This window comes from Neopsephotus bourkii, unplaced genomic scaffold, assembly GCF_033783945.1.
Source record: "Neopsephotus bourkii isolate Nb327-2 ecotype Australia unplaced genomic scaffold, CSIRO-AGI_Nbou_v1 NB_1292, whole genome shotgun sequence".
In the NCBI taxonomy this organism is placed as follows: domain Eukaryota; kingdom Metazoa; phylum Chordata; class Aves; order Psittaciformes; family Psittacidae; genus Neopsephotus; species Neopsephotus bourkii.
The window spans coordinates 7,824,173-7,842,432 of record NW_026901776.1 but is presented as its reverse complement, the minus strand read 5'-3'; the positions used below and the strand labels follow the sequence as shown (position 1 = coordinate 7,842,432).

Below are 18,260 nucleotides of genomic sequence, written 5' to 3'. Positions count from 1 at the left end.
TGACATTCAGAAATAAGATAAAACATAATGTTCTTATAAACTCATCAAAATAAAGCTAGATCTTAGCATGCTAAAAATGAAAACTGACACATCCTTCAACTTTGAAAGTACACAGTTAAAATGCATTAAATTCAGACAAATTTTTTTTTTAACCCCAAAATTCAAAAGCCTAGAGTATTTTTAAGATCAGCACCATATCAAATACGGTATCATATTTGTTAAAAAAACAGAACAATTACTTGACATAGCTGTAAATGAGAGAAAAACTGAGTCTGAGACTTGCAGTTACTTATGAAATTAAAACTTAATTCTGAAATTAAATTAGGAAAATCACAATATACTTGCAGTAGAGAAAGCCATCATTTCTCTATTGCTCTGAGTTGAGGATGAAGTTTATTCTAGACCTAATATCTACTTTTTGCTATTATGACGGAAACCTAAGTCACTGCTAGTTAAAACATTTCAAATATTTTATCTTAACATGTTTTAGCTTGAGCTCAGTTTGCCTTTTGCATCATTCTTTACTTGCAGTACTTTTTACAGTTATTACACTTATCTCCTTCCTCACAGCATCAGGAGACACCTTTACTAACACATACATACAAGACCAATCTACTGTTATGCAGTATTATAAAAAAAAATTAATACTTGATGGCAATCACAATTTAGCTTCCAAGGTACAGTTTTGGTAAGAACTTGTGAGATAAAAATGGGGAACCAATCTTTGAAAGGTTATGTTGCTAGATAAACTAAAATTATATGCTGCACATCCACATTATTTTTTAAGGTTTCTCTTTGGATGCTAGAGGAAGAATCATCTCAGTAAGAACAGAAGACTGTTCTTATCTGACAACTTCTTTTCAATATATTTTTTCTCCTTTTACATATCTAGTAACATTCTGTAAAAATCTGTTAAATTAGTAGAAGACAGATGTTACCTTCACATTACCAATGGCCATGTTAACAATTAATCTCAGTTTGTGCTAGATCCGTATTTGCTTCTCCTTTTCCATTTTATACTATCTGATCCAGTTCCCCTGTCATATATCTCATGTAGTACTTTACTTCTAAGATATAGTAAGAACAGCAGAAACCAAAGCAGAAAAAAACTATTCTTTGTGAGTAGCAGATATTTTAATAACTTCTGGTTTTCCTTTATTTCTTTATTCACAGCATTCAATTGAGAGAGCAGCAGAGCACTTCAGACATTAATTATAATTCAGTTTTCTAGTGAAGCATGTGGAAGTATAAAAGCATTCATCTGTCTTATAAGTTAATTCAAGTATTTATCACTCAAAAATTTATTTGTAGTGTTTGGCTAATGCTGAAGGATCTCTGCCAATTTTGAAGCATTAAAACTACGACTGTTCCTTAATGAATCTGATAATAAAGAACTGCTGTAAGGACTAAAACTTGTATCTATATTTGCTGCTAATGCATAAGGATACTATTAAAAAGTCTTCCATAAGATAAATTTCAGTTGTCAGTTCTTTCCAAAGCAGTGTATTTTCAACAAGATGGCTTTGTCTTACAACAGTGTTTTAAATTTTCTTTCATGAAAAATGCTGAGTTGCAACTCAGCAATGGGTTCGCCAACCCATTTCTTTTCAAAATTCTACAATATGTACAGTAGGAAAAGCTGCCATCTGACATTTCAAAGGTGAATATACCCCTTTTTATTTAACTAATTATTTTTTAAGGCTACATTTAATCCATGTTCACCATATGGATATCAAAAATTCTTACTGGACACGGGGACTGAAGAAACAAAGTCACTTTTTCATCCTCTAGCATGAGCTGCAAAAAAAGCCTCCTAATAAATCCTGAAATGTTTCCAGAGGTTGGGAGGTTCCCACGCTGAGGAGAGGACTGAAACAATTCGCAGAGAACCTGGGAATGCAAAATGACATCAGAATGAAAATATTTCTATATTTAGGTCTCTAAAATATAGATCTACACAGCCATAATAGGCAGTACATAAGATCTGATCTACCTTCCAGTCATTATTCAAACAGAACAAAAATGAGCACCACTGACAAAAACACCAGCAGCAAGCTGTTTTGTTTTTTTTTATAAAAAAGTTCAAAACAGTGACTACAGCAAAGTAATTGTAAGTACACAGACTATTCATAAAGATAAAACCAAGAAGATTAAATACTTAGAAAAATAGCTTTCAAATGCCTGAAGCAAAAATTTTCCACTGCATAATGCAGTATTGCTACCATAGAGAACTGTATTCATTTTTTACTGGTCTACCTGTTTCCACAGGATCATCATTCTTAGATGAAAAAATCTATAATTTAAAATGGATTTTTCAACACCAAGTTTGCAAGGTTAACGAATGTAAGGAAAATAGCTGAATTTGCACTAGAATTCCAAATACAAAGCCTTATTCTGCAGTAGCCTCTATTTCACTGGTCACAGACTGCTCAGGGTATATGGCTGCAGAAGCAAATTTAGCAGGAAATCTCTCTAAGTTGCTAACATAAAAGATGTGTATGAACCCTGATTTTCAAATTCTATTTCAGAAGGGTTTAGATTTATCCAATTCAATACAGTATTTTGGATTCTGGTCTAAAGTTTATTCCTCTAAACCAAGAGGAATACAAATCCATACATAGGACTGGACAGCCATGTCAAAACATTTTTTTATGTTTCAAAGTCAGAGCAACAAGCTATCAATTTTAATACAAAACTGTTTCTGTAAGCTGTCACTGACGAAAAGCTAAACCTAAAAAAGCAAGTTTTGAAAGTTGGCTGTAGTTATTAATAAAGAAACTAAAACATTTTTACCTCCTCACCCCTTACCTGTGCCATAAGTCTCTGGTTATTAGGATGGCAAGAGATGCACTGCAAGAAGAAAGCAACTGTTGCATTTTCAATTGCTGTCCGCTGCTGAGTGGTCAACCCTGCTGTTACTGTCGAAGAAAGCAAGCTAGATCTTGTACTGGTCTGTTGTGCTGTCACATTGTGTCCTCCAGAAGTAGCACCAGAATGGCACAACAGAAATAAAAGTGCTGTCCACAATGGATTGACTTCAGAGCCACCCAACCAATCCTTCATCATGTGGCTGTTGCCAACTTCTGTCAAAAACCTGAGAACAGGAGCAACCAGATCTGCCGTGATAGGCATTTTATTAAAGTGCTGTGGAACATGATGCCTCCTGAGCCTGTCCTGGCTAGTATCCATTGATTGTGCAGTGCAGTCAGAGCTAGAAGTATGGTTAAAGCAAAAACTAGCAAGACTTCTTACAAGCAGGGAAGGCAAACCCGAGTCCAATAATTGCTTGATAGCTTCAGGAGACTGAGACGAGGCAGCAAGAGTAGCCAGGTGAGACTCTGTTAGTGCAAGGGGGGCTTGTGCATTTTTAGAGTCATCTGTTAAAGATGAACTAAGGTCCTGCTTTTTGCTGTCATCAGTCATGGACAGTCTGTGTTGACACTGCATTGGAGGAGGAGTGATACCCATCCATCCCATGAGTAAGGAAAAATAATTTGGGTGGATGTGGCACATTGAGCAAAGCAAACTATCAACAGCTTTCTTCAAAACCATGTTGCAGGGAAGAGACATGGACCAGTTAAACAGTGACCTGCAGAAGACAGAAAATCATGTCAATACATAGTTTCCCACTCATTCTGCTTTCATTGGTTCATAAAAGATCTTTCTACATTTATGATTAACTATTGTAGAAGTAGTAAAACACACTGTGCTGAGCTTGGAAGCCTCTTCTGGATTACAGTATCATCAAGACATTCATTACCCAAAGGCATTCCTGAACTGTGTTTCAAGTTCTTTCATCATACTCCATTTAAAATAGATATAAGCTAACTTTTCTGGCATGAAAGGATTTCAGTTTTTTGACAGTTATTACATAATTTATGTAATTTTGAGCCAACTGCAATCTCTTTGTGCTTTCAACTCTCCACACTGCAGCTACAAGGCTCACACACATGCATGCACACACACTTATTTAAGAAAAGGTCTCCTAATTCTGTAAGAACTGAAAGTATTTTAACATGTTTCCAAAAGGTTTTTAAAATTTGCTTTATTTTTTATGAGAAAGTTTCAAAAACATGCAAGTGCCAACAACCCTGTTGATAGAATGAAGTTACCTTCACTATCCTTACTCAACTTGCACTCAGGATGCAAGTTAACAGAGATACATCAGAGATGCTAAAATCTCACCTTACCTTTGAACTCAACGCCATTCAAATACTATCTGCTTGAATGCTAACACAAGGCATATGAATGCAAAAGCTAACTTAGCTCCTATTACTCAGCTTAAATTTCAGAAGTGGTATTTGGACAGTAGTGAAATGGTAATTTCTTCATACAGACATTGTCAGAGTAGGTAGAGTATTAAGAAAAAAAAAAAAAGGCAAGTTTTCGGACCTGCATTCACAGCACCTAACACCATACATATGTTACATTAACTTAACCTTTACATACAGAGGTGAACGTACACTTTGTGCCACTTCATTGTTAGGTTTTCAAGTAAGTTTGGATGTATCATCATGTATCACATTCCTACTTGAAGACAATGAATTCTTTTCTCTCTCCTCAATGGAGGCATTAGTCTGTGTTTAGTCTGAGGGACTGTAGGAGTCCAGAACAGAACGCAGGCTCACCAAAAGTTAACTTTTTATCGTAATTCTAATAAATGGCTGATAAAAAATCTCACAAAAACCTTTCCAAGATAAAAGATTAGTCATCTCAGTGAACAAATGACCCATGACATTTTGGGAAAATAGCCAAAATTTCCTGAAGTCCACATATAAGGATACACTTAAACTCTTCTCCAACTACATATTCACAAAATCCTTCCACCAAAATTTTTCTGGGTAAGTTCATGATCCATGAAAAATAAGATTATTTTCCAACTAGATATTAAAAAAAACTAACTAAGGACTAAATTAGTATCCCTTAGCCAAAGCAGAAATACTGAAATGGAAAATGTGGATGATGGAAAAATATATGCAAGAAAGAAGGGAAATATCACATGAAAGAGAAATTAGGAGTTATAGCTAGAAATAATGAAAACATTTCAAAAGCTAAAACATCAAAGAGGATGAAAAATACACACAAGAAGTTATTTTTATCAGAAGAATTATTTACCCAGAGAAGTCTGACAACAATTCTGTATTTATTAAAAATGTATTTTATAATTTGCTCCAGATGCTGGCTGATATGAATTATAGTTTTATTTGGCAGGAGGCAGAGGAACAGGGCTGTACTGCAACATGTACACTCAAGCTAGGTACAACAGTTTTATTAGCATTCCTTCATTTTGTCCTGTGATGAAAACAACATACTCTCCTTCAAAGTCAGGAATTCAACTGTGAAACCCACTTTTATATTACTATAAATGTAAACAGACTATCCATTTTAAAAAGCCTACTTTTGTTAGAGTTCTTCCTTTGCAAGTGTTAAAACTCACATGTATCCGGAAAAAGTATTTTTGTTAAAATGCATTGCTGAAGGGACTAACTGACCTGCAATCTGAAAATCCTTAAACTGATTCCCAAAATGAACAAGCTTGTTCTGAATTAGCTATTATTTATATTCCAGTATCACTGAAGTGCCTTTGGAAAAGGTCTAGCTTGTAGTCACAGATCTAAAGATCATCATGTTGCACACAGGTAAGAACCTCACAAGCTTATACCAATAACTGTAACTTGTACATTTCCCATTATTTGAATGTTTGACTGTGCCTAAATGAGACAGTGAGGTAGTATTAGAATATGTGTTTCTTAAGGGTGACAAGAAGAATTACATGCTAGCAAAGCTCCTTTCATTCACTGGAAATGTATTAATGGTACAAATGAAAGATGCTTCACTAGATATGGGAATTTACCAGTTACATTTTTTATAATACACATGAAACAAAGCTATGTGGCTTCTCTTCTGTTGCTTTGTTTAAAACAGAAGAGATGGTTAAGCAACATAAAACAGAAATGTTTGCTCACATATTTTCAATTTGGAGTCACTAAAAGTATACATTTGGTGTTTAGGATGAACTTTTCCTTAGAATACAGCAACATCCACAAAATTCATAGCTCAAGATTCACTCAAGAGTTTGTGCTTTGTTTCTTTCAAATCAGACTGGTCAGAAAAAAAGAGTGGCAACTCCAAAAAAAATAATCAACCCCGCTTCTCTAGCTTTTTGTTATTAGTTACAGATATTACACTCAATTTCAAAAAGAACAGCCCTGAATTATAAATTAAAACACCCACCAAAAAATCCAAACTTGTAACAGTTTACCTTTCACATATCACAGTATGCTAGAGATTGGAAGGGACCTCAAAAGATCATCTAGTCCAATCCCCCTGCCAGAGCAGGAACACCTAGATAAGGTTACACTAGGTAAGTTTACACAGGAACGTGTCCAGTATAAGCATGGATTTGCGGTTTTGTTTTGGATTTTTTTATTTTAAACACAATTATACCTGGAATATATCAAATGCAGTTTTGTGTTTAGAACTACAAAACAACCTGTTCAAGTATTGTTAAGTATTCACTCTATCACTACTGTTTCACAATGAGTGCACTTCAAGTTCTATCATTTCACTGAACAAAATAATTTAACTACATAAAGTACGTGATGCAAAACTTTGCTTTACTTACTCGAAGAGCTCTCTGTCCAGCAACGCTGGTAGATCATATTCAACAAGTAATTCATAACTATGCCACAAAATTGCTGCTACACAATGCAAATGGGAAGGAGATGGCATCAAAAGACCATACTCTTTTGTTGAGCTATTTGGACAGATGTAGCTGACCCGGCCACTTTTTTTCATAGCTGCAACTCTTGCAGAATCACTGACCCATTTCAGCAGTGCTTGAATTCTGGAAGACAATATGATGTAGTGCATTATAATGGGTCAAAGAAACTCTCAGAAACAAATTAGCTTGTTGTTTTTTTTGCAATCCAATTTACACAGTTATCTTTCCTTTTGAAGCAAAGTTCAAGAATGAGCTCAAACTCTTTTCTCGAGACTTAGATCACTAGATCACTAACAGAGAAAAAATTAATTAAAAGCACTTATCTTGGACATCCAAATGTAAGTTCTCTTTCTACAGAGAAAGAAAACATAGCAGGTATCTGAGTTCTGAATATCTGAGAGAAAAGTCAGTTGAGCCATGAAAGTTTTATCACATTAATAAGAGCAAAAAAAAAAGAGGGACAGTATTCTCTGAAAAGTATGCAAAGAGCTAGGAGGGAAAGCTTCTTCGGATGTCTGCACACTCACGCTATCTTGTAACAATCACATTTGAAAATGTCTGTGCAGTCTTATCAAGCCAGTATTTAACAGATTATTTTTGTATACGCTTTCAGATGACAATCCAAACAACATTACCTATCTTTTGTTCCAGGGTCTTGAGTTGTTCCAAGCTGATAAAGAATGTCTATTGTGGAGTCAGAAGAGAGACCATTTAATCTTCCAAACAGTAAAGGGCTATTCAGATCTTGCAGCATTCAAAAAAAACCAACAAAACAACAAACAAACAAAAAAAATGGGAGGGGAAATAACAGAAGTACTTACATATGCAGATTTTTAAAAGTACTAGTGAAATTATTATAGAATTACAACATTAACATTGAATTAAGTAGTGCTAATAACATAAGGATGCAATTCTCATATACACCACTATATTGAAACTCTGTGTTTTGTGTATTCAATGTAATGTTCAGACTTACTATGAAAGGAAAAACCATTGCGACATTCAGCAGATACAGGACTTAAAACGTTTAACTAGTAGGATTTTCCTACGGATATTCCAAAAAGATGTAACTAATTTCCATAGAGCTGTCAGACCTTGTGATTCACAAAAGCAAACATTTATTTCAAAATGGAAGTTAACTCCCATTTCCATCCCACTGGACTAAGGCTGAATATTTTCTCAGATTATTTCCTATTAAATCCTCTCACTGTGTTCACTTCCTGCCCTGTATGAAGCTAACTGCATTGTAGCAAAAGGCACCAGACTACACTGAAGCATTAACTCCTGGCAAAATAAGTCATGGAAGCCATTTTGAAAAGTTTTTTCTGTTAGTATCAGCAACCTCAAAACAGGAAAAAACATGAATTCAGTTTTCTTTCATTTGAAAGGAAAGTGGTGTAGAGTCATAAATACAAAAGCCCCAGTTCATTAACAGAAGAGCTACTGCAAAATTTCACTGCGGGACACAGGTGTACGTCCACCTGTAAATATTATCAGTGCTTAGTGCTATTCAGAATACATACTGCCCTCTAGATAATTACTGCCCAAATATTGCTGTGTTTGTTTTCCTTAACAGTACTCCTGGATGCTCTTTATTTTGGAAGATTTGGACATAGTATCTACAGTAAAACACGCAACATATTGCATGTCCTCTCATGTCTTCAAAATACTCACCTAAGTACCTATTCCATTAAGTAAATCAAAACAACCCTGGCTGCACTGTTTTACTGTTGTAGAACTTCCCACATAGAATGACTGATACTTACAAACATGACAATGCACAACGGCAAGTTCTGGCAACCCAAATTCAGAAAGTAACATGCAAGTATTTGTACATTTATATAAGCAATGTTTTTAGCAACAATTGAAAAGAAAAATAATGTACTCACCTGCAGGATCACTCCCTGAGGCTGAGCAGTTTCTTAGAAGAATGTCAATCAATTTTAGGCCTATTCTGGTGGACTGAAGCCCAATTTTGACAAGCACAGCCTCAATGTTTGGAGAATGCATACCACAGTAAGGTGACATTAGTAAAGCAGCGCATGTCTGCAACAGATTAGCTGTGGGTGCTGCAGCACTAGCCATCATTCCTTCTAAATCACTTATGTGAGTGAGGCAGTGGTGTAACAATCTTAACCATCCAATACTGAAAAGAAAAGCAAACATGAGCTAATGTAGAATTTTCTTATTTCTTTATTTTTCATCTATAACATAACTACCTATATTAGATTCTAGGAGAAATACTGCAGAAAACTGCTGTGACATAACCAGATATCATCTGAGAAAAACAAATTAAAATGACTGAATTTAAGACCACTATGTAACATACATCAGTAATTGCTGTTGTAATCATGGTTTAAGGTTGTAAGAAAGGATTGATTTCAGGTAGGAACAATGAAGAGCCTGCAAGTTTTATTACTGCAGTTTCTCAAGATTTCTTGATTCACATATTAAAAGGAAATGGCCAAAATGTAAGACCACACTGCCTCATTTGGGCACCATTGCATTTATTCCTATTTAAAGTGAAGATCTTGCAACAGTGGTTGGCATTAAAGTTATACACCTGCACAGCTTCCTTAACATTACAAACTTTTAGGGTCATACACATCAACAATAATTTACAATAAAGTAAACATTACTGAACCAGATTTAAAAAGCACACAAAAAAGGAGCAGAAATTAAAAAAATGTTAGCCACTGCATTTTCCCTGTCTCTCTTATTCTTTAACAATATCATTCAGCATTCCTTCTAATAATAAATTTTGTAAAGTAAACCTACTGTAATGGAATCAATTTGGAAACACATTAACTACACGTTATTTGTAAGAATATACTATAATGCTGTTTAAACTGGTATCATAAACAAGATGAGAATCTAAGATGCATGTGAAACAAATGGCTACATTTAACTGACAAGTTCTAAATTAACAGGTTAACTTGTTTTCACAGCTAATCTTATCTCCCATAGTTCATAACAAGGGAAAGTTGCATACGGATCTTAAATGAAGTTTACCGTTTATTTTAGGAATGATTTATTCCTAAATATTTATCCTTTTAGGAAAGAGCAAATTTTCCGTTATGTCTAAAAGACAATTACATCAAAGTTTATTGAATATATCTATCATATTACTACCCCTGCTTTATTGAGGTACTTATAAAACTAAGCCAAAAGCCACAATAAAGCATATCAAGACACAAAGAACATACATTCATCTGATTTCCTTAGATACTGATTATTTTTGTGTGACTTTAAGATAACCTTTATTTTAAAATCCTTAAGTATCTCTTTATTTTTATTTTAAAAATGAGTAATAAACTCAAGATGCCACCTAACCAAATAAAAGCTTTGGAAAAGAAATCTTGCTGATATGCCAGAATCCTAACAACATTCAGTTCCTATTTCTCAAATGTTTGCAAACAGCAATATTAGATATGACTTCCACAAAACATCCCATTGTCCTATTTCTATTTCTGCTTCAATACTTACGCAACTCCCTTGACTTCAATAGGGTTAAGAAGTATGTTGCTACTTCAGTTTTTCTGACAACTGCCTACCCATTAAAAACACAGAATGCAACTCTAAATGCTTTCCTGTGCTTTGTATTCCTTCACCATTGCAGAGATGAAACATCCCCTTTCACATATGCAGATAAGCACGCTACCAAAAAAAGTTAGCACTGCTTCTATTTGCCTTCTGTTAAAAAAAAACAAACCCAAACAACACCAAACAACAAAAAGGGCAAGTTTTCTAAGATATTTGAAATAGATTCTGTAAATATTAAAATTCAACTACAAAACAGGTATTCATGAACGTGGTTTGCTTCTGGAAGATCTGACTCAGAGCAGAAAACACCATAACAAAAAAAAGCCCCAAACCATGAACTGGCACAAACATGCCACTCTCCATTGATACTAGAAACTTACCTTGTTTTAGACACTTGATCCTCAGAGGGAAGGAATGGATTATTGACAGTTGCAGATGAGGTGTTTCCAAATGCTGTGAGGCCTAACAGTTTAATCTGAGAGAGGCCTAGTGTACTGGCATCCCGAGGACGATGGAGACGAAGGCAGACAGCTGAGGCAACTTCAGCTTTTACTAGCTGGATTTTTATATAGGTGAGACCACTCGTGATAACAGGAGTTGACAAAGGTAACATATTGACACCATCTGCGCTTATTTCAACAGATACTGATGAAGGGCAAGCTACAGAGGAAGAGAATTTTTAATACTATTTAAAAACGTGTACTGGTTTGAAAGTGTTAAACACGTATACAAAGATGATTGAAAAGGTTTTGGACAAACACTACAGAACTGCAGCTGGAGTATTTGACCTGTGGGATCGTGTATGTTGAAATGCAAAAGTATTTTGATACATCCTGTATACAGTTTCTTTTAAAGACTTAACATGAAGAAAAGTTGTGTCAGTGTAAATGCCACATGTTTTCCTAAGAGGTCTACAACAATAAGAGCTGAGTATCTTGCTTTATTCCAACTACAATACAAAACCATTTTGCCTGAAGACCCCTGACCAATATCTCACTAGGGAAAGTTTCAAGCAGTTTGACTAGGCATGTGTAACATTAATGCTAATGAAGCTATAAAAAAAAAAAATCAAGCAGAGGCAGGACCTTCTATTCTTAAGGAAATCAGAATTAGCGAGGCTTTCCACTTATTTTACAGGTTTTCTTCAAACAACCTGCCAGCTTTAGCTCATCTGATTATACTTTTTGTATCATTTCTAAATCCTACCCTTCCAATTGTCAAACCAGCGTCAATGTCAGTAGATGTACTTACTTGCCAGAGAGGCCAAGTGAGGCTGGATGTGGATCTCCTTGAGCAGCACAGCTGCAGGAAGGTGAATCGTGAGGTCACACCAAGCTTCCTCAGGTAAAAATATGTATGACCATGCAGCAGACCGAGCTCGTCTGTGGGGAGGAGTGGCCTGTAACAGCACTTCAGCAGGCTGGGCAGTGGGACTGCTTGAGGTGATCGAACCTTCAAAAACAGCACCATTAACCTTGATTATTAATAAAAACCAGATAAATTTACAACCTGAACTGCAGAAAACACCTTTTTTTTTTTTTAACTCTATCTCACTTGTTTTGGTTTATTGATAACATCCCATGTGTAATAATGACAACTGCTGAGATATGTTTCTTTTATGCTGTTTTAAACAGGTAGTTTACATATGTACATATAGCAAAAAAAACCAAACCCTAATCACAGCAGCAACTGCTTGTTTTTTAATCTTAGCATGAGTTAAGAATGAATTAGGAAGATCCAAGCTGTCTTCCTTAGCAAACATTACAGCACAACAAGACCAGATAGGTGCTGTTCAAGCTACAGGTTCTTGGGGGTTTATGTGAAAATATCTCTATCCTGGCACCATGACTGAATGCCTAGTAGCAGCTGGGGGTGAATTCGTGCACACTTTTTAATAGGCTTTCATCCCATGTGAACTGAATTCTCTTTCAGAGAGCTCTCCATGATGAGAAACAGAATGTATTAAGTGAGGACAACCAGACGGTTAATTTCTAAAGCACACTCCTGACTGAAAGTATTAAGATAGATGCACTCATAGCAGATCATTGAGAACTGCTGGGAGATAAGGCATTCAAGAACCCATCACCATATAAATATAGGATATTTTCTGCTAAAAGTAATCAAGAACCAACATTTGCAGGATTCTTAAATTTATCCTTTATGTATTTTTGAAATGCCAAATGGACTGAATGGATTTCTCTCTTATCCAAAAATTTTACCAGAAAATTTAAAAAGAATTTTTTCTCTCCTCTTGACAGTGAGACACACTGTATGAATACATTCATGGGCTATGCTAGCCTAATGGGCAATAAGATGCTGCTAGTGAAAACGAGCCTTTGTGAGATATTAGAGTACATCTACATCTTAAAACACATGTATTTTAGTTAACTGACAAGCACTGTATTGTTACCAAAACATCTCTGTAATTCTAACAAATGCTCATGCAGGCAACATCAGAGCAATTATGTGCATGTGTGAGAGCAGCAGCAGCAATATCAGCCCTACACTCCCGCTTCTTCTCCTCTGACACAGGTTAGGCTCATCCTGTTTCACCCAAGTCTGCTATGCTATGCTTCATAACATCACGACCTGATGTGTCTTAAGTGAAGTTAGTGAGTGTTAATGTATCCATAGCAGATGGTGGAGTGGAACTGATCACCCTGACCTACGGAATGAGGAAGGGGCCCACCCTGCTGCTGGACTACATCAGATACAGATCACTTCCTTTCCCTCTTTCCACTATCCACAAGAGGTCTTACTACAAGTGGAGGAGGTGCACTCATATCCTCCCCCAACATCTTCATGAAATACCAGCAAGCTCCCTGTTTAGAAGGTTTAACAGTATTGCAACATTTGACACTATCACAATAATTCTAAGAACTTGATAAAGATTCAAATGACCACTGGACATTAATGTAAGAGAAAGAAATACTATTACTTACCCAAAGGTGCAAAATTGTGAATTCCTTCTGCATTATCAGGCTCAGAAGCTAGCACTCTAGCTTTCAAACTGCTATCTGTTGCTTTGGTGGGACCAGAATCAAGAAATTTCATAATAGTTGAAACCATACTTCTTGCTGTGTTAACAATAGCTCTTGTGCTCGTTACCATATTGTTACAAATAAGCTGAACACCACCTGCATACAACATGGGCAGAGGGAGAGGAAACAACACTGTTCAGAAGCCTGAAATGGACTCCAAGCAAGCAAAGGACTAGTCAGCAAATTTGCTCCTCCAAACACGTATCTTTATTCCTTCTTAAGGTGCCCCCCCAAAAAAAAAAATCTACAATAACCCTTTTACTTGACACAGCTGAAGGAAAGCCATTCTTACCCATATCATGGAAAGCCTTCAGTGCCTCACTTGTATCCAACACCCGTAAAATGAACCAGAGCAGGGGCTCAGATAACTGACAAGTGGCAAGAGAACCCTAGAAGAAAAAGTTAAGCAATACATGGTTTCATACAAAATTAATATGACAGAAATACATATGACTGCTCTTAGCCTCCCTTTTTAGTAGGCAAAAATCCCAGAGAGGAAATGCCAGCGCAGTTGACCTCTATGCTACAAAATAGCAATACCATGTCCTACATGGTTCACTCATATGTAGGAGCAGTCTCTGAGGTAAGAAAAAGGTCAAACTACCAGGACAAGCAGCTGAGGGAAATAATATTGAGCATTTAAAACACCCATTTATTGTGTTCATAAGAGCATTTCCCACCTGCACATAAGAAAATATTCAATCCATCCTCAAGCTTTTAGCCGGGAACACTTACAGGAATGTTGAAATGTCCTTACAGAAACTCACACTCCCTTTACCATCGGCAATGGAGGGAGGCTTGCTAACTTCAGCATCAAACTGAAGCGACGTTGGAAAAAAGTTAACATTTCTTTTACACAACACGAGTTCAGGTTTGTGAGCTTATTATAAATGACACCATTAACTAATCTGTAATTCCTCTGAAGCACAGTAGACCTAAAGGAACTTACCTGTCTTCCCATGTACCCACAGGCCATGTAGGTAAGAATCGGCTGAAGCATCACTTGCACTGTTGTTGCTTTTTTACTAAGTGTTGTCAGGATAGTGAATAACCCATCTCCAACTGATATTGCATCTAAGCCACCATGAAAATTTTCATGTTTAGTAAGATGTAAGCCACTCGCACCTTAGTGAAAACAGAAACACTTCAAAGGTCAGAAACGGAGATCTAAAAAAAACATTACAGCACATAAGAGAACAAGGGGATTTATAGTTCTTTTCAGTTAAATGTCCACATGGATTTTACAAACTACAAACTGAATGAGGTTTTTGGGATCAAAGAAATTACTATTAGTGCTCTCAGATACGTGCTACCTTCTTTACAGTGAGTAGGAAGACTCAATCCTGGAAGGGGGTCAGGAATGTAAATCCAATTTTAGGTAATACGTAAATACCTTTTAGGTATTTAGTGAAAGAAGCAGAGTAAGAGCCACACAGACTGGAATAACTCCTAGCCAGAAGGAACTGAAAAGATTTTTTTCATATAATAGAAGCGCATTTGTACAGCCAACCCCCCCCCCCCAACATTTAACATATATATTTCTATCAGAAATACTTCTCAAAATTCTCCTTCTCAGTGTTACAGCTCAGGATTTATTAATGAGGATTTAAGTGAATATCAATATTCAGCAATATTGATTATGCAGTGCTGAAACTGACGATGGAAAGCAAAGGAATAGAATTCCCAGGGAAGAGACAACCTCCATAAATACAACTGTCGTATCAAGCATATGACATCTATCTGGAAAAGCTTTTAAAGTGGTTTTAGATTTGAGTGGGAGGAATCTATGCAATAATGCTGTTCCATTTAGAGAAACTGGAGTTATACTAAAGAATTATAGTAAAAGATGTGTTCAAGTCATCTTTGGAATATGCCTTAGAGAAACAGTTTGGCAACAGCATTGACAGCTATAGCACTTTAACCACCTTAAAGCTGTCAAGAAAGAAAATATTGATAAGCACTGGATGCATGGAGATAGATAAAATAAGAGTCTTAAGAGTCAGCCTCTGAACAGCCTAGGAAAGTTAAATGGAATCAATGATGAAGCTTAAGACAAGTAATGTGGGTTTGCTGTGAAGACTTTGAAGCGAGGAGTTGGTAGGCGAGGAGGGGAATACTTGTATGATTTTCATCACCTGTCAATGACAAAGCATAAAAACCTAATGAAATAAATAGACAAAATGGTCATAAAGAAAATCCAACAAATGTTTTAACTTCATGTGACAAATTAACTACTCAAGGCCTTCATGGCTCCTGACCAGGTGGCTTACCAGGTGTAGTAAATTAACACGATCAGCACTAATTTTGACACCAAAGCCACATCAGTACACATTGTCATCTTCATCTTTCCTGGCTAGCTAGCATGCTGCACTAGGTATTACATATTTATTACTGAATGCTGATAACTGATTTTGTACCATATGTAACCTTGGCTGCAGTCTTGTTAATAGAAATTGTCTGGAGAGAGCTTAATGCAGTTTCTCATGAAGGAACTAAAACTACAAATAACTGTGTTACATCTTCTCAGAATACACATACAAATTAGTTTCAATGACCTATACCAAAAGACCGCAGGAGGAACAATCCTCTGAAGGGACCAGCTGCTCCTGAATCCTGAATTCAATGAAAACACTTTGAAATGAGACTGGTTTTCCAAAATTTTTAAAAATGCAAAAAACCCCCCAAAAACACTGGACAGAAATCATTGGTTAGAAGGACATCAAAGTTTAGGAGAAGAATATCTGAATTTCACTCCAAAGCAGCTCGTACTCAGAACAAACCACCATGCCCAGAAGAAACTACTTCTTGTGTTCATAGTGTACTCACAATATGACACCAATTACACAGAGGAGATGTTTTAGAATTAATTTCAGGAATGTTCCAACAGCGCAGTCCAGACTTGTCAGCTCCTGCCTGCTGTTTAATTTGACTACTGGAGATCTTTCCTCAATTGTTCTTATGCCAAAATGAACCACTGGTCTAACATTCACATGCTCTCATCCGAAAAATATACTGCTTTCTGCTAACAGCACTGGTTAACAGTTTCACGTCTGCTTAAAAGAGATGAGCACAGAAAAGGCCAGAGGTACTTTGAGAGAAGAGAATCACTATAAAGAGAACCACATCTTACAAGTCTTTATGCCTGAAATAGAGTTCAAGCTCTTTAATTATCCTCCTGCAAAATGTTTTTCCAGGTTTGCACACACAGAAACATTTACGGCCAGTGGTTTCATTTGTGCAAATAAACCCTGTGCTAACAACATTGCTTACAAGCAAGTCACATCAAGATAGCCTCTCTGAGAAAATGCACCTTAGGTACATGTCTGACAAACACAATATTAATGAGATTTCTGGTACAACAGAGGAATAAAAAAGTTTATGTATTCTGTGCAAGGGCCATATCTGTAACTTGACTGTTTTCAGGAACGACTGACAAAAAGTAATGCAATACTTAAAAAACTGAGGTAATGCGTCTATAGCACAAACTGAAGACTAATTTGTGCATACAGGCATGAGATGGGCATAGACTGAAATATAAGAACTCCATTTAAAATTATGAAAAAGGGTTTTCTACTTTAAGAATAACTGAACATTGTTAACAGGCCGCCCAGGGTGGTTGTAGAGTTTCCACCCTTGAGGAATTAGAAACCCAACTGGACAAGGTAATGAGCAACTTGCTCTCTGAGGCAGGCTCTGAGCTGACCCTGCTTTGAGCAGGGAGGTTGGACTTGATAATCTCCAGAGGCTCCTTTGAACATTGACCATTCTTAGATTCAGCAAATTCAAATGCCAAATGCATTCCTGTTTGGTTTTAATGACTGTCTCCCACCTCATGTTAGGTTTTTTCACATAACATTCTTTTTCTTTCTCTTATCGGTCTCTCCCTGTCATTTCTGTGATGCATTCTCCCATGTCTAAACTCAGTTTATGAGTTTGTAGAAGCTTTAAGTACTTCATCACCCCAAAAAGATCTTCTGTTTTATTTACAAATAAATAAATTACAAATACCTACCAATAATCATTGCCATAGCACTGCTGTTACACTGGCCAAGTGCAGACAAAATCTGGCTCATAATTTGCTGGTTGGCTAACACCAAGTCTGCCACATATGCAGTTGATCCTTGAGTATTAGGGTTGCTTCCGTTGCCATCTTTGCCTCCTGAAACCTTTTCTTCATCAGACACACTGTCTGTAGTACTGCTTGCTACCGGAACACGGGCACTGTATTCTCGGTTACTGGAAAGCGGTAGTTGAACCAAAATGTTGACTAGTTTTAACAAATCAAACATCAGTTGATCCCTTGTCATCTCTCCACAAACTGCTTTGGCATCACCTGGACGGATAATATTGGCAAAAAGCCCTCCAAAACACGCTCGAGCACCCACAGAGCTGTCTGAGCCGCTGCGAGACATCACTTTGTCCGAACATGTAATGTAATGATGCACAAGGAAGGTTATAGACTCAATCACTGCAGAAATAGTGCTAACTGATACAACTTCAAAATTCTGTTCCAGGGTAAATTCCAAGAGTTTCACTTGTGCATCCAAGGGTCCCTGGCCTGTCTGGAAAGCACCCCTGAAAGGAAAAAAAACCAGCATAAATAAAAATTCATCATTCAATATTAACAAGTTTAAGCAGTTTGCTTCTTTTGGGTTTGGGTTTGTTCTGGATTTTTGGTGTTTTGTTTTGCTTTTTTCTTGATTTTTAAAGACTCAGCATACCAGAATTTCAACAGATAAAACTCCAGCCATTTTCAGAAATGCATGTTAAAGCACAATCTGATCTTTCTCAAGTTAAGCACTCTTAAGTTTTTAATTAATGTACTGGTCATTACTGTAGAACCTTCTTGTGCTATCACTTTCCCAATATCCACTGAGGATTACAGATTCATTTGAAAAAGTCTAGGGTCCATTTTATTTTTTTTTAATAATTCAGTTAATTTTGCATGTACA

The 18,260-nt window shown here is 36.4% G+C and overlaps 1 protein-coding gene across 8 annotated transcripts in view; it reads right to left on the bottom strand.

Moving 5' to 3' along the window:
- The window catches only part of BIRC6 (baculoviral IAP repeat containing 6), a 172,331-nt gene that overhangs the window by 73,672 nt on the left and 80,399 nt on the right, over positions 1-18,260 (bottom strand). For 7 of the 8 annotated variants that reach the window (XM_061365881.1, XM_061365889.1, XM_061365884.1 and 4 more), the window contains 11 exons: positions 17,321-17,883; positions 14,258-14,433; positions 13,601-13,697; positions 13,210-13,404; positions 11,519-11,719; positions 10,648-10,927; positions 8,614-8,870; positions 7,360-7,468; positions 6,626-6,847; positions 2,809-3,589; positions 1,747-1,890 (listed from right to left, as the gene is read on the bottom strand). In XM_061365881.1, the coding sequence (XP_061221865.1) occupies positions 1,747-1,890; positions 2,809-3,589; positions 6,626-6,847; positions 7,360-7,468; positions 8,614-8,870; positions 10,648-10,927; positions 11,519-11,719; positions 13,210-13,404; positions 13,601-13,697; positions 14,258-14,433; positions 17,321-17,883 (3,025 nt within the window). The remainder of the gene's footprint in view (positions 1-1,746; positions 1,891-2,808; positions 3,590-6,625; positions 6,848-7,359; positions 7,469-8,613; positions 8,871-10,647; positions 10,928-11,518; positions 11,720-13,209; positions 13,405-13,600; positions 13,698-14,257; positions 14,434-17,320; positions 17,884-18,260) is intronic. The other variant, XM_061365887.1, reaches the window with a different exon arrangement.